Here is a 22,231-nt window from a genome sequence, read left to right on the forward strand (position 1 = left end):
GAAAACGAGACAAAAGAAAACGACAGCACACAGCGAGCGGCGGGAAAAGGATCACAGGCGGCCAAAGGAGGACGGTTAACAGAGGGCGTGATAATGACCAGGCCAAGGCGGCGTAGAGTACACTACAAGAAAACTACCCGACGGACATGGAAGAAAGTAACAAAGTAAAAGAGCTGAGTGATATAGTGCCTGGTATAGATTGCCGACTGCAAAAGCGACTCGAAGATACCTAAGATATTAAGCAGCACGACACTGTGGACGGGAAGTATCTGAGTTTCTGGAACATGTAAGTAGCTAGCAGGCTACCATTAGTACGAACTACACTGCTACACTACTCAAGCTCCAAGTTACATTCCTGGTTCTCTTCAGTACTGGCTCTCTTCTCTGTCATTACTCATTACTGTACACACTTGTCTAGACAGGCACATGTCAACCTGAACTCCCTGCCCGCTGACATTGACATTCAGGCACCGTTCAATAGAACCACCCATGTCCTTGTCCATCACATCTCTGACTACATAACAGGGGACAAGGGTAGTGAACAGTGATGGATGAGCGTGTACATGTGTGTCTCCACACGTCGCTCCTTTGTAATTTCGATAATCTCGGATTCTCTCTTTTTCGAAAGATGGGGAGGGGATTGCAAAATTGGAAAATTGGAATTTGGGATTTGTGTGCCTCGGGATTTGTAAAAATTGAGAATTGGGAGGCAGCCAACATAATTGAACTTATGGGTACGGTATTTATTCAATCCACTTGCTTTCAGTCAGTATTGGAATAGTTACAGTACTTGGGACATGATCATGATCAATCAAACATTTTTATTCTTCTACTTCTAACATCCATCCATCCCCAAGCCCAAACTCTAGAAACCTAGAATCCTGGATGGATACTTGAGGTTCCGCTGTTGTTGCTGGATGCCTCTTGAATTCAGAGCACCTCTCCGTTCTTCGCCATCCATAAAGTTCGTAAAAAGCCCCGTTTCCATCTTCCCATCTTTTTCTGTTCCCCCTCCCGTTCCTTCCAAAACAGCGGGTAGCTCTCTGTCCCAGGTGGGAGAGAACGAAGACATACAAATTTGATACAAGAAATAGTCAAACAAAACGACAAAAAGAAAAAAAGAAAAAAAAGGACATCGGGAGAGAAAAAAAATAAGAAAAAGGACATTGCAGAAAAAAAGAAGAAAAAAACTCCGTTTCCACCCTAAACCCATTCCCCGTAGTCCGCATCCAACAATCCTGTTTCCCCCATTCGTTTCCAAACGAGCTGAGCCACTGTCATGTTGCTGATGATGTGTCGCAATCCGAGTCCCGTGGGCGAAAACAAGTTCAACGTTAATGTGGGTATAAAACGCCGACTCAAAAAGAAGAAAGAGAACATTTCGTGATCTTGTTTTTGTACTGGCAAAGGCGCCAACCATCTTTCTCAAAGAACAACATAAACTCCATCCCCATTTACTTAGCCCGCTCATAGCAGAATCAAGTAATTGCTCGGCGCAATACCCGTCTCTCCTGTCTCCTTCCTCGCCTGCCACCACCGCCCACTGACATCGCTAATCTCCAACACCTCGTGCTTCGAGAAACTAATCTCGTTGGCATCATCCGGGTTGGCCTCGTAGCTGAATATCGCCTTTGCCCTATACGGGTATTCCGTCGGTGGGACAATCTCCCCTTCTGTCCCTTGGGGCGGCTTGGGGATGTTGTTCGACGAGAACCCCTGGGGGATCTGCGACTGGCGAGCGGGGTTTTCGAGCCCGTTGAGCTGGCCTGTGTACATTTGCGGAGGTTGGAGACCGGAAGCCGAGGTTTCGGGGCGCATGTTGTAAGAGCCGTAGGCATTCGGGGAGGAGAGACCGTTGTGGTTCATGGTTTGGCGGCTCATGTGATGTGCGGGGAGAGCGGATTCCTTGCTGAGAGCGAAGGAGTCGATGTAAGCGCGGGGAACTGCGGAGGGCGCGGAACCAAAGTAGAATATCCAGATGATCTAGCGGACGTTAGCATTTTGGTCGGGAAAGTGGGGGTTGTTAACAGGAAACCGCATACCGTCACCATGGACAACAGAATGTATCCAGCTGCTGTCGCCTCCATGGACGCAACGCCGCTGTAAATCAGGTTGTTGATGGACGATGTAGAGCCAACTAGCCCGACGGCCAGGTAGCCGACGATAGCGACATGGTAGGTCTGGGCGCTGTCGGAGGCGATGACGAAGAAGATGCCGAGGATGAGGAAGAAGTTGAAGACGAGTGTGAACCAGGAGTAGGTCGGCCAAATGAGGTTCTTGTCTGGGTCTTGGTCTCTATAGCCAAATATGGATCCAAAGAGGATGATGATCCATGCCAGCTGTGGTGAATGTTAGTACTTGAATGCGAGTTTCACGACGCGCGAAGAGAAACTCACAGTGGCAATAGAAGTAGTGGCCAAGGCAAATGGGTCGCCAATAATGTTGCCCATGTCTATGCCTTTTCGGCGGTACGAGTTCCTGCCGTGTTCCATTTTGGGGTTGTTGAACGATGGGGAGTAGTTGAGAGATCCTCCGTACGATTGCATCAAGGGCGAGAGTCGCCAAGGGAGAGGGCTCTCTCAAGAAGATTATTCAAAGGTCCGTGTGTAAGTGATGGACCGACCAGCGTGTGGGCAGTTCAGTTGACGCACACCTTTCACCAGGAGCATAAGATGACAGCGAGTGGGCAGTGTGTCATGTGCCGTGGACCAGTCCGCGGTTGGCAATGTAATACTTTGTTTTGCGATGGCAAATGCGATGTTACGAAATGAGAGGAAGCGCGACGGCGACAAGTGGTCGGGGTCGAAGCAATAATTCGGGTCGGGTAGCAATCGCTGTGTCCGTTTGCACTGCAAGAGGTCGAGCGAGGGATTCGGTGTCCAGCAACGCGGTATCGCTCGTCTCGGTCGTTGCAAGTATGGGTAGATGGAAAGGAGCAAGGTTGCGATAGATCAGCGATGTTGTCGTTATCTAAGGTAGGAAGGTGATGGCTGAAGAATGTCGGGCTCGTGTTGGTGTTGTTGTTGTTGTTGTTGTTGTTGTTATTGTTGCAAATCGGCAAAGGGGAGGCTGAGTCCAATGAAGGATGTGTGTTGCTGAGTGGCCGTCGGGTATTATTGTTCAGTCGGCGCAGACAATACGGGAAGCCTTTCAATCTTCAGGGGAAATAAGCAACGAGTCGTCGCGCGGGTCGACGGACGGTAGGTAGGTATCGTTCGGTACGGTAGTTGTTGGAATGACGGCGGCGGTACGGTAGACGGTAAACACGGAAGATGGATCAATTGGTGGAAGGTGCGGTAGAAGACTCGAATGTTGTTCCCGTTCTTGATTCCTTTTCCTTTTTTTCCCTTTCTCTTTGTTGTCCTGGTGTTTGCGTGTGCTGTATAGGTATTGTATGGGTGTAATATCTCGGTACCTGCCAACGTCGTATCCCACCAGTCTCGTTCCGGCTCTCGTTCAAGGGCTACAGCTCAGCTCGGAAATGGCCCGGACATGGGACGATCGTATGCTTGTCGTCGTCGATGTTGTCGAGAGAAGGAAGGTCGCGATCAATTCAATCAATCAACAATTGACGATAAGTTGGGCTGGGCGATGATCAACGCCGGCCAATGGAGAAGTGAAGGGGAAGAAAGAAAAGAAGGAGGGAAAGAACAGAAATGAGGGGATGGATTGCAAAGTGTTGCAGGAATGGGATGGATGGATGAGTGGACGGACGGGACCTGAAATGGAAATAGTGTGGGTGACGGTTGGTCGGGGTGGTTGAGGGTTGGGAGATCCGCGGAAAGGCCAACGACTCCGGGGGGCAGTTCGCAACCGAACAGAGTCTGGCCTGGGGCATGGCGGAGGAAAATGACTGGATGAGAATGAGAGAAGTGAGGAAGGGACCGACAATGGAGTCCACTAAATCCACTGAAGATGGGGAGCCATGGCCCTGTCCGCTATGGAGTGGCCCTGAAGCGCGTTGACGGAGGCACTGCACAATTCAGGCACAAAAATGTTAATAGGCAGAACAGGCTGCACACTGTGCAGAATTGTGCAAAGCATCCAATCACGTTATCACATTCATCGGGCTAATGAATGCAATGTTAAAAAGGGACAGCCGGATGGAGAAGAGCACGGACCTCCTCACTGCCAAATCGTCAAGCCAAGACATTCCAAGGTGAGAAGCCGTGTGGAAATCATGGAGCAATATTAGCGACACAACATGGGCACAGTGAGCGGCACAGGGCTGCCTTTTCTGTGAATCAAGTTGTGCAGTTCTTTTCTTCGCTTTTCGGTGTGAGCAGGAAGCTTCATGATGCTGATCGATGGCAGCCAAGACGGGGCGGGAAAGGAAGGATGTCAATCATGGAATTCCACACTTTGGTTGACATGTTGAAAGGGAATGAGACAGTGGGTGGCTCGGTTCAAGATCTTCTTGGTCGAGATATCCGATGTGTTAGTGAGGTTGGAATCTCATATCTCTTTCTCTGCCTCTACTACATTGTTCGGAAGATCAAAACTCATGGCCAAGAAGAGTGTACCCATCCCGCAAACCAAACATCTGGGACTCCTCCCTCAATTGTAACACTCGGAAGTCAGGCAGGCAGCTAGCCATGTGGCTTGTCTCTGTGCCCCATCCACTCAATGGTTAGTAGTACTGTCAGAAACACCATAAGAGTATGTAAACGATAGGCTGAGAGCCAGTTTACCATGCAACCTCACTCAGCTGAGCTCGGTGACGGGCATGGACCTTCGTCAACAGAGAAGATTCACTCACGAGGACACGGCCTAACCCACACCCATGCAATATGCAGGGGCTTTAGGCTCGTTGCCGTGGGTTCCAGGGGAACGCCGTTCGTTTCGAAACATTTTGGCGGGCGCAAACGTTTGGATAAGACGGGGCGGTTGATAGCAAACTCCCAGACTTAGCAAGACTCTTCTTTTTTCGTCATGCTGTCAAAACGTCAGGGTAGGCAGAAAGTTTCTTCACACGACACACCGTCGATATGTTTACTCGCGGTGCAGGAAAAGAGAGAGGATTTACTTTGTTTATAATTGTCAACATTCCAAGAACCCAATGATGAGATATTGGACGCCATACTCCGCCCATCTGTCGCATCACGGCATGGAAATGACATCTGCCCGTTCCTTTGGCCTTCTCGTGCCATCATTGATCTAATTATGCCTGCCAGTCTCATTAACATGCGCTAATCTGATTTCCTACCTTGCGGCATTCAAGGCTCGACAACAGCGCCGCTCTATGAGCGCTCAATTTGTGCGCGCAAGCTCCCTATAGCACGTTGCTCATAATTGCCTGGTGCGCCGCCTGATCATAACACCTCGCTTTCCAGCCCGGGGAGTACCGCGATGCTAAGCGGATGCGCCAGCCATAAGATATGCCATGTGCTGTACTTCCATGTCTTGCGACAGATTTGAGGCTCCCTCTGGTGTATCTGTGTCGCTGATCTGGTTTGCACGAAGGCTGTTCCCACTGCGACCTCCTTTATCATGTCTTGCTTGCCGTCTTTATCCCCCTCTGGTCTCCTCATTCAATAGCAGCATCCATCTCCCTCACCCTCTCTGCCCTCCTGACCCTCAGTTCGCACTTCTCCACCCTCCCCTCTCCCTCCGCCACAAACTTTCCGTACCCCAGTACCCGTCTCTCATACCACGCCTTCATCACCGTCTCGCTCCTCTCCCTGAGCTCCGCTATTTCCGCCTCTTGTGCTAATTGGATGGCTTCCAGTCCTTTCATCCTTGGTATCAAGCTTGCTAGCTCGGCTGAGAGCTTTGTGTCGGGAATCGCGGATTCGATGGTATTATCTGGGGCGGCTGCTACTAGTGCCGATGCGGTCTGGGGAAATTGAGAGGCGTAGGAGAGGACGGTTGCGAGGATGGCGGATTGGGGAAGGTCGGTTGGTGGGAGCTTTCCGTCGGAGGACGGGGATGTGTGGAAGAGGGTTGGGTTGGCTTTGTCTATTTGCATTGGGGGGTTTGGTCAGCTTTGAAGCGATAGGAAACGGGGACAGAGAGGGGGGAGATGAAGGACGTACGGATCTTCAGCAGCTCAGCATACACGCGAAAGCGCCGGATCAAGACATTGAAGCGGTGTTCGAGCTGGGCGAGAGAGGTAGTCGCGGAGGAGGATGGTGCTTGGGCTGGAGGATCAGAGGGTCCGTAGAGGATGTGCTCGATTCGTCGGAGACGGGATTCAAGGAGGGAGATTGTGGCTAGAGAGGTCTTGTCGAGACTTGAGGTTTCTTGGGAGGCGTCCATGGTGGGCGAGTTCTGCTGGGGAGGAGATGGAGCTTGCTGTCGGTGGAGGTGCGCGAGTCGCGAGTTGGGTGACGGTGGTCAATGTGGCAATTAGAGTCTTGCGGTGGGATGTGGTTGACGTTCGTTGGAGCTGTTCAGGATCATGAAGCGACAAGATGGTAAAAAAAAAGCTGAGCTCAAGCTGTGGTACTTGTCAAGAGGAAAAAGAACCTTGACGGCGCGTGTCTAGACCGATGACGGTGTAAGGCTGTAAGGTAACAGGAGGGTCCCGCTTCGTTACGACTCGTTACCGTCAGTCCAACCCCGCCGTATCGCGGACACCGCTCGTTAGACAACACAAGGTCCTGGACAGTGGAATACTGAACAAGCGAATTGTCATAAGGCTGAACCTTCTCCATCAACACCGTTTTGCCCTCTCTGTGACCCCGAATGCTTCCCCGCCTGTCCTCCTTGAATGTTTACTTCCCCTGGATGATCTGTTTCACTCGTAAATTACATACGGGTATCACTGTTAGTGCTGTGGAGTTGATTGCACAGAGTGGCCCGTAATGTGAAACAAACTGTTGAAATCTCCGTGTAACCGACCAATGACAGCTTGGCGTTCATGGTACCTTTTTTTGTGCTTGACACATTGAATCCCATCAAATCCCCAGAACAAGGAAGAATCCCGTCATTCTCTGCGGGCACCTGGTTATCCACCGCCCACGTTGCGTGGAGCTGTTAGTCATGACAAGCCTATAAGCCCTTGTCAGCGCGCTAAAACCGACCTTTTACCTAACAATCCAAGTGTTGTCATCATTGGCATCTGTCACCACCGCAACTTTGAACTTTTTCCCTCCTGCGATCCCTTTCTTTTTATCCCATAAAGAGAATCATCGGATACGCGACGATACCATTCATCCAACCTCGGATCGCAACAACTACAACGACATCTGATGCTGCGCATACAGACCTACACTCGCTTTCTCGATGACCTGATAACAGTCGACGACAACTGACGGCGCCGACTGTCCACTGCACCACACACACATCTTCCGCCTCGAGCACCTCATCGATCCCGACGATTACGATCCGACCGCATTACGTGAATCTACTTATCGCATTGCGGCGAAGGCTTCAGGCGTACCAGCTTGGACGAAACATATCATCCGACACCCAATATTCTCCTCGACCAAAGACTACACCATACCCCCATACCGATACCGACAACATCACGCGACACCACGGAGAGATAGGAAGTGACATGACCAACTATCACGCTGTATCCAACAGCGGCCTCCTAGGGTCGAGTCACGGTGTCGGAGGAGCCATGGTCCAGTACGTTTACGTGACTGCTCCCAGTCTATCTTCTGCTTCAACGTATCTGACGGCGCATTGTGTAGACAACGACGACTACGCTCCCCCAAGATGGGTGGCGGCCAGGCATCCATGATGAGCAGTAACATCAATTTGGTCAATACTAGTACGTTCACCGCATCCTTGTAGACGGAAACCATAGAGAAAGAATTATTGACCTAACCGGGTGCATAGTCATCGGAGCTGGCACCCTCGCCATGCCCCTCGCCATGTCCAAGTTCGGCGTCACGCTCGGCGTCATCCTGATTGTCTGGTGTGGCCTCACCTCCGCCTTCGGTCTCTATCTCCAGTCGCGCTGCACGCGCTACCTCGACCGGGGCTCTTCCTCCTTCTTCGCCCTGTCGCAAATCACCTACCCCAACGCCGCCGTGGTATTCGACGCCGCTATTGCCATCAAGTGCTTCGGCGTCGGCGTGTCATACATGATCATTATCGGTGATCTGATGCCCGCCGTGGCCGCAGCGTTTGGGGCCGGGAATACTGGCTGGGACTTTTTGGCGGACCGCAGGTTCTGGATCACGGTCTTCTTTGTCATCTTCCTTATCCCGTTGAGCTTCCCCAAGAAGTTGGATTCGCTCAAGTATACGAGCTTGGTGGCGCTGTTTGCGATTGGGTATTTGATCATCCTGGTGGTTTACCACTTTGCTGTGGACGACAAAAGTGGAAGGGGTCCCATCAGGCTTGTAACGTGGGAGGGACCGGTGGCTGCCTTGAGCAGTCTGCCGGTGATGATCTTTGCGTATACTTGCCATCAGAATGTGAGTAGATGCACTTGGTTGCGGAAGGCTCCTGCTAACGTATTCCAGATGTTCTCCATCGTCAACGAGATCAAGGACAACTCGCCAGGAAGTCTTGTCGGCGTCATCGGCTCCAGCATCGGCTCTGCTGCCTCGGTTTACGTCCTGGTCGCCATCACCGGCTACCTGACCTTTGGTGATGCCATTCAAGGCAACATTGTTGGCATGTGTAAGTATTCGCTTTCGAACCCTTCTGACCATGATCCCCCTTCACCAAGTCTAACCTCTTCCAGACCCACAATCACTGGCCTCCACCATTGCCAAAGCCGCCATTGTCTTCCTCGTCACCTTCTCCGTTCCCCTCCAAGTCCACCCCTGCCGCGCCTCCATCGACGCCGTCCTCCGCTGGCGCTCCGGCCGTTCGTCTCGTACGCAAAACGTTTACTCCCCGCCTGGATCCGGCAATCAGCCCCTATTGCCTGCTGGCGGCGCCCCGAGCGCTACCCTCGACAGCCATGGCGCCCCCGTAGTGGCCATGTCGGAACTTCGCTTCGCCTTGATCACCTCCGGTATCCTGATTCTCAGCTACTTCACAGCCATCAACGTGTCCAGTCTGGACAGAGTCCTCGCCTACGTGGGCTCAACCGGGTCAACAGCCATCAGCTTTATCCTGCCGGGATTATTTTACTACAAAATAAGCGATCCGGAAAGCAATCACCATCAGCGCCTGACTAAGGAAGACGACGATGCCGAGTACTCGACCTCCAGCTCCTCCAGCTCGGCCTCCGTTAGTGACGGGGACGAAGAAGAGGGGACGCCCGGTCCGTCGGGATCCGGAGCTGGGTTGGGAGACAGCATTGCTAGCTTGAGGAGCCATACTGGTAGCGTGGGAAGCAGGTTGGCGAGGAAGTTGAAGAGGAAGTGGAGGTGGGATCTGGAGCATTTGGAGACGGGGCTGTTGAGGAAGATGGCTCTGGGATTGTCGATTTATGGGGTGATTGTTATGGTTGTTTGCTTGGGGATGAATGTTGTGCTTGGGCATGGGGGGCATTGACCTCAACCAGGTTTATTAGGGACTGAGATTGGTTCGAGACACAACTTGAGAGGCAACTGAAGGTAGCTCTGGGCATGGTCTGCAAGCTTGCTGTCTAAGTGGTGGAAGAAAAGAAGGGGAAGGAAAGCAACATTTTGGAAAGAAAGCCCTCCGTTCCTATATACATATTGTTTCACAGCTCGATAACTAGGGTTCGATCAGGAGCATTGAGCTGGCTGAGCTTATGGCGATGGGCGTTTGGGGCTTCGGTCTATAGCGGTGATGGAATGTAAGCATGATAGGAGTCAGAATCAGCATGGCGAATCTCATACCTCAACATCAAACTACCTACGAGGGCAGCTTAGGAATCGTTGAAAGAGAGTGACCTCCGTATGTGTCACTTTCTCGGATCCTAGGTGTGCTGCCCAGTTATTCCAGTCCCTGTCATGTCCAATGGAATGGAGAGGAAAGAATGCCGTTGTTGTCCCACAAGCCCTCATGGGTCGATGAAAAGGGGGCTGTTACAAGAAAAACAATCAATCCCTTCCCAAAACTTGCCCAACCTCGCACATTTTCTGTCCAAGTCTTCAGGGACATGTGAGACTAAAACAGGTTTAGTTTCGCGCCCGCTGCGGAACCTCATAGTGGGGGTTACAGGGGGACAACAGCGGGATTGGGTCTTTCTCGGCCGCTGTAAACGATTGAAACGTTCGATATGACGTAAGTTTTTAGCTTGTTCCAGTTGGGTTGGGGTAGGAACGTCATACCAAGCCGGACCAGGAGCCGTCTTCCAGCTTTTGTTACTTCCATCCAAACACGAAAGAACGGAACAGTCCAATTGAATCGCAGCTCTTCCACTCTTTGCCAGTTTCTGCTTCAGGGTCTTGTCATTCGTCGTTGTTTCTTTCCAAATGTTTGTTTCGTCTTTCTTGTTTTCTGGAAGTCACCCAGAAAGGTGGACTCTATTTCTTTCTCCTCTTCTCTTCTTCGACTTGGAAGGAAACATTGAAGCAGCAGACATCGGCTAGATGTCCCCCAAGATAGAGTTGACATCGACTGTTGATATTGGTACCTGAACATCCTATCTACCAACACCTTTACCTCGACATATCGAACATACCTAGGAAATACACGAGTGTCTCGACATACCTACCCCGTCGAACCACCGGGCAGACAACGAGACATCACCACCATGTCCAACTACGACGACGACTTCGAAGACCGCGGTGCCCGTCGCGCTCACGGTGGCCCATACACAGCCAAACACCCTGTCCCAACCGTCAAGGGTTACCGCGAACATCGAGCTGAGATCAAAGAAAAGGAAGGACTGGATAACACCGCCCAGCCCCAGCTCGATGCCGACGGAAACGAACCCCCATCCAAGACTAGACGAGCGTACGATGCTGTCAAGGCGATTTCCAGAGACGAGGACCAACAAGGAAATCAAGAGGGGAATCCATATCCGACTACGAACAGGAACTATCCCGATGCCCAGGTGGAGGATCCAGGTACACAACAACAGGGTAAATATGGTGGACAGCCTGGTGACAATGAAGACGGCAACACACAGCAGGGCAATGGACATAGTACGGGCAGGGAGCAGCAAAAGCACGAAAAGCAGAAGCAGGAGCAAGAGAAATCAGCAACCGAAACTGTCGCCTCCACCGTCAACCCCAAAGAAAAGCGCAAGGCTATGAAGAAGCAACAACCCAAAGGCCGTGGCCGCGAAGTAACCGATCCAGTAACCCACTTGCCCATTATGATCCACGACATGACAGACAAGAACCTCGGTTCAGCCCCCGAAAACTACCCAGCGGTCGGATCGAACCATAGGACCTTCACGGGCCCAGAAGCGGCGAATAAGAGCGACGATCACCTACAAGAGGAGACGGTCGAGGTTGGAGAAGCGCATCAAGGCATGCACAAGCTCTTTCCCCCGCCAAATTTCGAGGAGACAAAGGAGCAGATGATGAAGACTTACCGACAGGCTTTGACTGCTGGACTAACGGGAATTAGTGTTGTCGGTATACTTGGGCTGGGTATCATTTCGCTCTTGGGCTTTGGGTCTGGGTCTAGGACGAGGACAATGGAGTCAGATGGGTGGTACAGTTCCGGCCAACAGGCCAAAACATCGGCGTGGGGCTACCTTTCCCTTCTCATTTTCCTCGGTATCAGCGGAGCAGGTGCCTACGCCCTCATCCAGGGTGTATCTAGCTGGCTTGAAAAGCGCGTCTCCTCCATCTTCGAAGAAGAAACCTGGGCTGCCGACCGTCATGAGGAAAAGGAGGTCAACAAGAACGGCGCCCCCTTGCCCGAGTCAGCAGCTTGGTTGAACGGCTTGTTGGCTTCCGTCTGGCCTTTGATTAACCCCGACCTGTTTGCTTCCATCGCCGACATGCTGGAGGATGTCATGCAAGCTTCTCTGCCCAAGCTTGTCCGCATGGTAAGCGTGGATGATATTGGTCAGGGAAGCGAGGCCTTCAGAGTGTTGGGTGTCAAGTGGTTACCCACAGGAGCCGCAGGAAAATCGGTTGATGACCAGGGAAGGTTGAAGGATTCCGGAGAAAAAAACGATCGGCAGGTTAAAGGGGAAGGAGAAGTTCAAGGTGGAGGAGGTGATGTCGATGCAGCAGAGGAGGGAATGGAAGCTGAAGAAGGCGACTTCGTCAACATGGAGTTGGCGTTTGCTTACAGACCCAGGTCGTCGGGGAAGTCCATCACCAGCAAGGCCAAGAATGCCCATCTTTACCTCAAGTTCTACTTGCCTGGTGGTCTGGCAGTTCCGGTCTGGGTGGAACTGAAGGGTATCGTTGGCATTATGCGTCTTCGACTACAGTTGACGCCTGATCCGCCCTTCTTCGAGCTCTGTACCCTGACCTTCCTCGGCCAGCCGCGAGTCAACCTTTCTTGCGTCCCTTTGTCGAAGCATCTCCCCAACCTGATGGACATCCCGCTTATCTCGTCTTTTGTCCAGTCTGCTGTCGATGCTGCTCTGGCTGAGTATGTGGCCCCCAAGTCGCTTACCCTTGACCTCAAGGACATGCTCGTCGGCGATGACTTCAAGAAAGATACCATTACTCGTGGTGTTATGGCTATCTACATCAAGAAAGCCCGCGGTTTTAAGTGCGGTGATGGCGGATTCGGACCTATTGAGGGATCCTCAGACTCGTACGTGACCGTGTCATGGGGTAAGGTCGGCAAGCCCCTGTTTTCCACACGCATCATCATCGACGAGCAAGAGCCCAACTGGAATGAGTGGGCTTACATCTTGGTTTCTCCCGACGAGCTCAACGCCCAAGAGAACCTGCGCATCCAGATCTGGGATTCGGACAAGCACACTGCCGATGATGACCTGGGACGTGTCGAGGTTTCTCTCAAGGAGTTGATGCACAACGAGGAAACAAAGAACAAGATGCACGACCGCGAGGACCGCCTGATGGCTTCGGATCCCGACGAGACCATGCCCGGCACCATTTCTTGGGCAGTCGGCTACTTCGCCAAGGCACACATCCAGCAGAGCCAGCTCGACAAGCAGACGTTCGACTCGTCCATCCGTTCACTGGACCAACTTAAGCAGGAAGTCCACGAAACTACCGAGTCCAAGCTGCGCGAAGCTTCACTGTCAAAGGACATGTCTGAGGAGAAAAACCAGCAGGAAGCCCAAGACTTTAAGGCCAAGGAAGACCAAATGATCATCTCCTCTCCACCTCCGCCATCCATGCCGTCCGGTATTTTGAGCATTCAAATCCACAACATCACCGGCCTGGAAATTACTCCGTTGAATGAAGACCGCAACCGCTCCACCGGCGCTGACGAAGTCAAGGAAGATGCTGCGGAGCAGTCCGATGCTTTGCCCGATTCGTACTGCACTATCATCCTCAACCAGCGCAAGATCTACCGTACCAGAACCAAGCCCAAGAATGCCAAGCCCTTCTTCAATGCTGGCACCGAAAGGTTTGTCAAGGATTGGACCACGTGTGAGGTTATCATCTCTGTGAGGGATAGCAGAGAGGGTGAGGAGGATCCGCTTTTGGGGGTGGTTTACCTACCTCTCAGAAGGGTGTTTGAAAAGAGGAGTCAGGTTATGGGGACTTTCCCGTTGTCAGGAGGGATTGGCAACGGTAGGGTGAGGGTGAGTTTGGTTTGGAGAGGGGTTGAAATGGGGGATTCGGTCATGGGACGGGAGTTGAGAGGGTGGGAGATGGGGACTGTGGAGGTGAAGGGGGGTGTTAAGTGGGTTGGTGGTGGTGGTGTTGGAGACGACACCGAAGGGAGAAGGGGAGAGCTGGAACGACTGAATGGGTCCAAGCTAAAGTTGAAGACCAAGATTGGCAAAGGGAAGATGAATCCCCTGGAGGGAGAAGATGGTATTTGGATCCCCAAGAGACATCACGCCGGTGGTCATGGTAAACAAGTCAGCCAGCAGAAACAACCCTGCAATGGAATCAGCGAGGATAGTATCTTCTTGGGAGTCGTCAAGCGGTATCAGAGCATGTTGTTGCTGCAGTTCAAGGACAAGCACAGTCTCATGCCGGACTCCAACCCCGCGCTGGCCGTTCTCTGGCTTTCTTCCATTCCGGATGAGGAGGATGTCACGCTCAAGGTCCCCGTCTGGAAGGGAGGCAAGAAGCAGCTTAAGAGAGCTAGGAGCTGCGCTGACTACAACGGGCTGGAAGAAGGGGAGAAGCCAATTGGGGAGGTCGAGTTTACCGTCCGTTTCTGGAGGGGATTGTCCGGATATCACAGGAAGTACGCGGGCAAGCCTCGGAACAGCGACGTCAAGGGTGTGATGGAGGTGTTGGATACCGTCTGTGACGAGAAGATGGATGAGGACGACGATGACGGTACCTGGGGATCATCGGATTCAGATACTGACACCAGCGACTCCGATTCTGACTCTGACAGCGACTCCAGCTTGTCTGACGACGAGTACAACGCCCGCCACGACATCCACTCCCCTCAACATCGCGATACCCCCCAAGAAGCAGCAACCCGCAAAGCCCTCCGCAAACACGGCAACAACAACACCACCTCTTCCTCATCGTCATCATCGTCCGACAACGAAGAAGACATAGATCTGCCCGATACATCCAACGACTACTCCAACCCCGTTTCGAAAGTCGCGCACAAAACCAAGCGCAAGCTGTCGGCCAAACTCGACGGGGACAAGATTGGCTCTGACCAGGATGATGGCAAGAGAGGTGTTATTGCGCAGGTGCAGGATTATAAGCGACATCGCAAGGAACTGCATAGACGACATCGCGGGGTGATGCAGTGGAAGGCGGCCAGGACGCTGGATTGGTTGGGGGGACAGGTTAAGAAGGGGAAGGGGAAAGTGAAGGAGTGGGGCGAGCATGGGGATAAGTCGGCGGGGATTGAGACGGAGGTGTGAATTGTGATGGGGAACTATCGGGGAGGGGGAAGGGGGAAGGGGAGAGGGGGTGGAGGAGTGTAGGTAGGTGACCTAAAAGTGTACCTAGTGGCTAACGACGACCCGAAGGGAGTGTTAGTGGCCTGGTCTTATTGAAGAACTCGAAGAATACCTTCCTTACCTCTATCGACCTCAACACAGAACAAGAATCACTTTATTGCACCAACGTGACGGTTTATTGGATATTGATGGGTTGCACATTCCAATCCATTGATCTAGCGTAGGCACGCTCTACCTCCACCTCTCCCTACTGCCTCTTCCCCTCGGCCTTCACACTCTCCCCCTCCTCGGTCTCAGAAGGGCCAGCAAAAATTTCTCCGCAATGCGTTTGGTGTCCGCCCCGTCTCTTCTCCCTCCTTTGCTTTCGAACCACCGCCACCTGGTACCACATTATTTCTTCCCACTGCTCGTTGGTGACGGTTTCAATGTCGATACTGTGCTGCTCCATTAGGATGAAGGCTGATGTCATGTGGCAGCTGTTGCCGGTAGGGGGGTTGGTGGTAGTGGTGGCGGTTGTGGTGGTTGTAGTGGTGTTGGTGGTGTGATTGGCGGTGATGGTGGCCTTCTCCTCGGCGGTAGGAGGCGAGGAAGTCGAGCTGCTGCTACCGTTACTGCTGCTGGTTGCACTGTACAGGGCCGTCGTTAATCGATGTGCATAATATTGGGTACTAGGTGGTCTACACACCTCTGTTTCTCGTAATCATCGTGAACAAATACCGGACCTTGGTGGACATAACTGGGATCTTCATGTACTGGGCCTTCGTGAATGGGTCCCTTGTGGACGGTATCCTTGTGGATGGTAGCCAAACCCAAGCTGGTTGTGGTGGAAGATCGAGGAGAGGGAGTTGAGCTGCTGCTAGTTATGTGTTGTTAGCCGGTGTCGGCTAGAGGTATGGACACTAGAGGTAGATCTTGGTAGTTTACATGCCTCGTCGACGAGTTATCGTCATCATGGGTCTTGATGCTTCCCCTAAGCTTGTAACGACGGACTACATGCTTGGGGAGCTTTGGCTTAGCTTCGTGAGCTAGTGTAACTGTTAGCTTAGCGACGTCCACGTCGCTCTGGGAGAAGCAGGCTGGTATAACTGTAGCATGTAGTAAGGATGACTTGCCTTGGTGTTCCACGGGCTTCATACTGGAGTTGCTGTTCATGATATTCGACATTTTGTTGTACGGCAAGGCTGCTGTGGTCTGGACGTCCTAAATTAACTTTGTTTTTGGATGATGCAAGAGAACAGGACATGACTAGATTAGGTTGAAAATCATCAAGCTTTAAAGCACCCATAGCCAGGTTTGAATCTGACTTGTCGCTTGTGGTACTTTCCCAGTTGCCAAGTTGCCCATGGTGATGGCGACGAGGTTGGTGATCAATGGTGGTGTTCAGTGTTCTATATATCTGAAGTAGTTGCCTGGGCCCTGAATTGGGAGTTGTCCATGGTGACGGCAAAGGGGTTGGTGGTTAATGGAGGTGTTCACTGTTCATTTAGGTAAGGCATATGAATTTGTAGCAACCTTCATCTTCATATGAACAGTCCTCCTGTCCGGTCTACAAATGAGTTGGATTTGTGGTTTGATGCCGGGTTTGATGATTGTACCTAACGGCCTACTCAGATTCACGAAAATTTGTTTGAACGTGTTCTCCAACATCGGATACCACGACTACGTAGAGGTACTTCTACTGGGCCACGCCAGGTATGAATGGCTTCTCTTGTGCTTGATGTTGTTTGGTGTTGTTGGTTCGTGTGGTTGCTTCCGTTGTGAACAGTGCATGAGGGAGAACACATCATCATTATGGAAACAAACAGTGTGCGCATGATCTATGGGATTGTGTTTGGCGTCTAAATAGAAATCATTATGATATAGGTAATTATCATTAGGGAGTCATGGAACGTAATAGAGAAAATACATCATCTATACGTTGGTATCCCTTCCACTTGCATTCCTATTCCCCACACGATCCCTCTCCTCTCGTTCCGTCCTCCTCGTCGCCTCTTCTTCATCCCCGCCCTCCACCGTCTTCAACAACCCCAACCTTGCTCTCTTCCTCGCTCGTCGATCAATCAGTCCTTCACCACCTACTTGGACCGTGATTTCTTCACTGTGTTCTCCTGCCCTTCTTCTCATGAGTTCTGCTCGTCTGTTGATCTGTTCTACCTCTTCAAACGGATTTGGTGGTGGGATCAAGGGTGGGAGTAAGGAAGTTTGGTGCTGAGGGAGAATGCCGAATCGGGAGGTGGCGGCTGAGTGCATGTGCCCTTGAGAGTGAAGAGAGTCGGGAAAACCGGCTTGTCCGATTACGGGGGGAGCGCCGCGGGGGGTGTATGCCGGTGGGAGGTTGTCGTCTGAGTCTTCGTCTGCGTGCAGGTGGTCGGCGTCGAGGTCGGCGTCTATGAAGGAGTGGCGACGGGAGGAAGGGGTGGAGTGATTGAGGGTTGGTTGAAGGTGCTGTGACGGTTCGGGGGAAGGAGCTGTGGTAAAGAATGTTGCCGATACGGGGGATACGGGTGACACAGGTACTGTGGATTGTTCATTTGGTGGTGAGGTCCGGATCGATGGTGTTGATGTATGTCCGTCTTGATGTTCGGGGACTAGCAGACCCGGACTGGGAATCGGAGCAGGAGCAGGAGCACCGGCCGATCTTCCACCGTTCATGGGAGTCGACAGCTCCACGGACACCCCCTTACTCAACCCAACCAACGCATCCACTCCAGCCAAATACTCCCATTCTCCCTTGGTCGGCTGCCTCAAGCCCAACCCCTTGATCAGCCCATCGTCTTTAATCTGATGCGTAATCCGGGCAATGGCCATGGTGTCAAGTGTCGTAGTCCACGTCGGCGCACGGCAGATGTACCAGAGCAGTACCAAGATGCCAACGGCCTGCAGCGCTATCAACACGCTCAAAGCGATCATGGCCTTGTCCGAAACCACAAACTGAAGCCATGTCGTCTCGTCGGCCAACAAGCTCCAGATCCTATCCACGCCGTCGCTATTATCGTCGTCGGAACCTGGATATGTCGCCGCCTCCATGAGGGTCTGGGAAGCCAGGTGTATGGCCATCTCGATATTGGTGACCCCGTCGAGCATTTCCCAGGGGAAAAGAGACCGGGAAAAGAGCGTCAAGAGGTCGTAGAGCTTGGACGAAGCCCAAAGCCAGTCAGAACCATCCCTGTTGTAGTACGAGCAAGGGTTGGCCATTCTCCCGTTGATGCGGCGAAAGGGGAAGGAGCGGGCTTGGCAGAGGGCGTTGGAGAGAGTTTGGGGATCACCTAGAGGAGAAGACGTGTTGTTAGGGGTGGCGATGCCCTGGGCGAGATGGAAGACGGAGCCATTTCCAAAGAGAGCATGAAGGACCAAGAGGAGAGGACCGGGGCTCCAGTTCATGGCCAGTCCAGGGTCAGTCACCATGGTCAAGTCGTAGTCAGGGTGGGCGCTGCCGCCTATCCCGCTGACCTGGGTGTCGCGGATGAAGCCGTCTTGAGTCCAAAGGGCGGGCCGGTCGCTGCGTGCCGAGACGAGAGGACCGTGCTGGCCCGAGTTGTAGTGGTTGCCCAGCTCAAAGTAGCCGAGGGTGGTGGCGCCAGTGCATCGAAGGATGAGCTGATCGGAGTCGTAGGATTTGCTGAGTGTCATATTGACGTAGGCGACCTCGGTGATGTTTTTGATTTGGAAGTATCCATCTCGTTCCAGATTGCCCCAAGGGTTTCCTTCCACATCCTGACCTGTGCAAATGTCGAGAGTTCCGTTGAAGGTCCGGAGCGAAACGTCCTGGTTGCGCGCGGACGGTGGACACTTGGCCATGAACTCGTCGTCCTCGATATGAGTGCACCTGGCTGTGCTGTTGAGGCGCATGGCGTGCTGGCGGAACAAGCCTGTGGTTGTGTGCCTGGCTACCGTTGAGGCAAACAGGCGTCCCGTCTCGGGATCGTGCCAGTTCCGCTCCGCGTTATCGGCAGGGTGGTAGTGAACGAGGACGTCACGGATCCGGTCCAAGATGGAGTCTCGCGGTATGTTGGCGATGCGAGAGCGGCCGACGTCGACTCCTACCACATTGGAATGGAGGAGATTATAGCGAGACTCGAGAGAACGATGAGTGGTATCCTCCCAAGATCCGATCTCCCATGGGGCCAAGCGTCTTGATAGGCGCTGGTCCCACTCATCTTTTGAGCGACTGTACCAGGAGAGAGGGCGCTGGCCGGTTTGGATTTCTATAGAGACCAGAGGGGCGCGAACAATGGGTAGTGCAAAGGCTGTTCACATCATCATCAGCAGCAAAGTCATCGTTCCATGGTATAGTCAAAACTCACCAACAACAATCAACACAACTGCCACCTCGGCCAACCTATTCCCCCCATGACTCGGTCCCTCCCACGCGCCCTTGAACCACTTTTCATCCGCCAAACTGAACAGCTGCCTGACATTCAGCTTACTCCTCTTGGATGTCCTTTGGGCGTACACAACTGCGGCCCTGTTCAGCAGGTAATAGATGAGCGGCAGAGACACTAAAGCCTGGACGAGGTTCAATACGGGAAACAGCTGTCTGTAGAACGGTTTCGGTTCCATCTCTTCCCGGGCCAGCTTGCAGATGTAGACCCATGGCACGATCAGCAGAGCCAGGTACCAGGCGGCGTTGAAGAGGGGATCCCCGTTCCATTGGAGGGCCTTGGGTCTTTTGACGATGGGGGTGACGTTGACGTAGGGGCCTCCAGTGGTGACGGTCATGGCTGTCGTTGTCGTCGTCGCCGTCGGCGGGTGGGTGGGTGCCAAGTTGTTTGGTACTACCCCGGATTGTCGTCGTCGGATGGAAGATCAGGTGGATCAAATCTTGTACCCAGGCAGAGAAGGGTGATTCCCCAGAGTGATATAATACCCCTTTTTCCTTTTCCTGTGTCCTAGACCGTCTCATGATCCCAACGGCGGGATGTGGGAAGATCCATGGTAGGCCTCCTTTAGTGGCATTTCCCCTGACCTTATGCATGGTTCTTGGTGAAGAGTGCCTGGCGGTTAGACCCAATTCAGCTTGGAGCATTGATGTTAATGGCTGAGTGGTCAAGGTACGCCGTGAAGCCGAGGCGGTTGGGCCCTTACCGTCACATTTAGTGAGCTTGGCGGCGGCCCGAGGCAGCGCGAGGTTGAAAATGGGAAATGACGGATGTTGCAGTTGGTACAGTGGGAAGAAAGTGAGGTTGAATAATGAAACAGGAGTTTGTTGACTGGCGATGGTGCTTTGGTGTTGATGAAGGAGGTTCCAGACCCCCCGAAGCCCAGGCTGTTGAGCACTAACAATTATTTTTCAGCGGCTGTGGAAGTCTTTGGCAGGAACAGGCACAATCGGGTAACGGGACTGCCAAGACCACTTTTGGGCCAATGACATGATACCGCCGCTAACAATATTTGTTAGGGTTACAGGAAATTATTGCTGGACAGGCTAATATGGCATATCCCCAAAGCATTTCCTGTCCCAGTCTGGCATTGGCAAAAAAGTCCGTTACTTCCACAAAGGATTGGATTTCTTGTGACAAAAACACCAAAAATTAGACATCTCCACGAAACAAATCACGACACGAACAGACGGCGTAGGAACCGCTTCTCTAACTTTGTTCAGAGTCTGGATGCCGAGCTACAAATGTTTTCTAGAGAGCCAAAAAGGGTACAAAGAGACCTGCTTGGAGATCGCTGGGCCAAAACAACGATGTTAAAGCAATGAGTTTGATTTGACAAAGGGCGTCCCCTAAGAAAAGAAGAAATATAAATAAGATAAAACCCCCAAAAAACAGGAAACCGCTTGGTAACGGCTCCTTAATCCCTCCTCTTCAAAGGCTGGTGACTAACGGAAACGAAACATAACATTCCATCACTACCAGACCCCGTACCCCTTTTCCACTCTCCAACCCTTTCATTTCCTCCGTCCAATTTTGTCACACGAACACCTCTCCATTCCGTACTCCTTCCTGTCCACAACTCCTGACCCGTCGTGTAGAACACACTGAATGAATGGCAGTCAGGACTCGGAAAAGTCAAGGGGTCCAGACTCAACAAGCTTCGCCATTCCCCATTTCCATCACTCACTCATCCCTATCTCCTTGTATATTCGAACTTAAAAACAAGCAGCCTTAACACTGCTAATACCCAACAGTTCAGCACTCAAATAAACCAGCGCCTTTCCACCAGCCTTGAGCTTCTCCGCCTTGGTCGTCGCGCCCAAAAGCAACTTGACGCTCTCCTTGACACCGCCCAGCGCCTTGATGTACTTCTTGATCTTAAGCAACTTGGCAGCAGGAACGGCAGTAGTGGCAATCATCTGCACGATGCTAGCGACGCACTTGGCGATCTTCCAGGCGGAGGCACGAGCGACGAGGACGCCACGCTCGACGAGAGTCTCATCGCCGACGAGGTCTAGGTCATCGACTTCGAGAGCGGGAGTGGTGTCGAGGAGAAGATCAGCGCTGGGATCGCGGAGGTCGTTGTCGATGAACCATTGGTTTAGAGCCTCGTCGCCAGACTCCAAGACGGAGTCGGGGATGGAGTCGAGGAGGTTGAAGAGGTCGTCGAGAGAAGAGGTGAAGGCGGGAGTGAAGTTGTAGGATACGAGGGAGTCGTCGATGTCGATGTCGGTTTGGGGAACGACGGAGGTAGCCTCTTGTGGGAGAGGAGAGGGGAACGCCAGGGCGAGGGAGGCCAGGAGGGTGGTGGAGAGGAGGAACTTCATTTTGATGGTTGGAGTGGAAAGTGAATGTCCGAAGAGACTGGGGGTTTAGACTTTGGAGGTCGGGTGAGGACTTGAGAGGGGAGTGAAGAGAGGGCTGATGGTGATGACAAGATGGATGGTTGATGATGGGGATGTGAAGGTGGTTTTATACTTGGATGGTTGGTGTTGTCTTCATGATATCGTCCTCTTCTTCGAGAGACCATCGAGAGACCATGGCAGGGGCGACACTCACAACTCTCAAGCCCATCTCCTTCTCAACGACTTGCTTGCCATGTGCGGGCGGTTACACGGCGGCAAAGTGTTGACATGACAAGCCGCGGACACTCGCAGCTATGGGACAAGATTACCCGCTTGATCGTTGCACGATTGTTCACATCCGTTGAGCTGACCCCGGTGCCCATTACCTAACAGTGTATTGATCGTCTCATGATGAAAGTCTTGGTGTTGAAGTCCAGATGGTGGACAAAGGCCTCCAAGACGAGACTATCCCCAAATCACTTGTCGCCAAACTTTGTTTGCTTTAGGAGTACTACGTCCTAGTCGATAGTTTTGCCGATCATCCGTCGTCCTCGGTGACCAAGGCTGGACAGTGGTTGAGGAGTGAAGATGTTGTGATGATCCCCATCCCAGGCCGAAGAGGTATCTTCATCTCAACTGGTTCGAGGTTGATCGCGACATCGCATCCCCCACAACCCGTAGATCTTGACTAG

The 22,231-nt window shown here is 52.5% G+C and overlaps 7 protein-coding genes across 7 annotated transcripts; 2 read left to right on the top strand and 5 right to left on the bottom strand.

Moving 5' to 3' along the window:
• Positions 1–809: 809 nt before the first annotated feature.
• On the bottom strand, positions 810–4,018 carry SMAC4_08497 (uncharacterized protein). Its single transcript, XM_003344975.2, has 3 exons — positions 2,397–4,018; positions 2,043–2,339; positions 810–1,983 (listed from the first exon to the last, which is right to left on the bottom strand). Exons 1-3 carry the CDS (start codon positions 2,544–2,546, stop codon positions 1,468–1,470), a joined length of 963 nt encoding a protein of 320 aa, XP_003345023.1. The 5' UTR covers positions 2,547–4,018; the 3' UTR covers positions 810–1,467.
• A 1,147-nt stretch (positions 4,019–5,165) lies between these two features.
• SMAC4_08498 (uncharacterized protein) lies at positions 5,166–6,436 on the bottom strand. Its single transcript, XM_003344976.2, has 2 exons — positions 6,036–6,436; positions 5,166–5,958 (listed from the first exon to the last, which is right to left on the bottom strand). Exons 1-2 carry the CDS (start codon positions 6,256–6,258, stop codon positions 5,528–5,530), a joined length of 654 nt encoding a protein of 217 aa, XP_003345024.1. The 5' UTR covers positions 6,259–6,436; the 3' UTR covers positions 5,166–5,527.
• A 558-nt stretch (positions 6,437–6,994) lies between these two features.
• Positions 6,995–9,766, top strand: SMAC4_08499 (uncharacterized protein). The gene is made up of 5 exons (XM_003344977.2): positions 6,995–7,575; positions 7,641–7,720; positions 7,789–8,372; positions 8,421–8,580; positions 8,645–9,766. Exons 1-5 carry the CDS (start codon positions 7,502–7,504, stop codon positions 9,403–9,405), a joined length of 1,659 nt encoding a protein of 552 aa, XP_003345025.2. The 5' UTR covers positions 6,995–7,501; the 3' UTR covers positions 9,406–9,766.
• An 810-nt stretch (positions 9,767–10,576) lies between these two features.
• SMAC4_08500 (uncharacterized protein) lies at positions 10,577–14,776 on the top strand (the record flags this gene model as incomplete). The annotated part of the gene is made up of 1 exon (XM_066090809.1): positions 10,577–14,776. The coding sequence occupies one exon, from the start codon at positions 10,577–10,579 to the stop codon at positions 14,774–14,776; it is 4,200 nt and encodes a 1,399-aa protein (XP_065945434.1).
• Positions 14,777–15,062: 286 nt separating this feature from the next.
• On the bottom strand, positions 15,063–16,159 carry SMAC4_08501 (uncharacterized protein; the record flags this gene model as incomplete). Its single annotated transcript, XM_003344979.1, has 5 exons — positions 15,063–15,441; positions 15,501–15,671; positions 15,753–15,840; positions 15,952–16,015; positions 16,097–16,159. The coding sequence occupies 5 exons, from the start codon at positions 16,157–16,159 to the stop codon at positions 15,063–15,065; spliced, it is 765 nt and encodes a 254-aa protein (XP_003345027.1).
• Positions 16,160–16,676: 517 nt separating this feature from the next.
• SMAC4_08502 (uncharacterized protein) lies at positions 16,677–19,534 on the bottom strand. Its single transcript, XM_003344980.2, has 3 exons — positions 19,434–19,534; positions 19,120–19,314; positions 16,677–19,062 (listed from the first exon to the last, which is right to left on the bottom strand). The coding sequence occupies exon 3, from the start codon at positions 18,662–18,664 to the stop codon at positions 16,727–16,729; it is 1,938 nt and encodes a 645-aa protein (XP_003345028.2). The 5' UTR covers positions 18,665–19,062; positions 19,120–19,314; positions 19,434–19,534; the 3' UTR covers positions 16,677–16,726.
• Positions 19,535–20,509: 975 nt separating this feature from the next.
• SMAC4_08503 (uncharacterized protein) lies at positions 20,510–21,621 on the bottom strand. The gene has a single exon (XM_003344981.2). It carries the CDS (start codon positions 21,519–21,521, stop codon positions 20,910–20,912), a length of 612 nt encoding a protein of 203 aa, XP_003345029.1. The 5' UTR covers positions 21,522–21,621; the 3' UTR covers positions 20,510–20,909.
• Positions 21,622–22,231: the final 610 nt, after the last annotated feature.

The sequence above is a fragment of the Sordaria macrospora genome, chromosome 1 (genome assembly GCF_033870435.1).
Source record: "Sordaria macrospora chromosome 1, complete sequence".
Taxonomy (NCBI): Eukaryota; Fungi; Ascomycota; class Sordariomycetes; order Sordariales; family Sordariaceae; genus Sordaria; species Sordaria macrospora.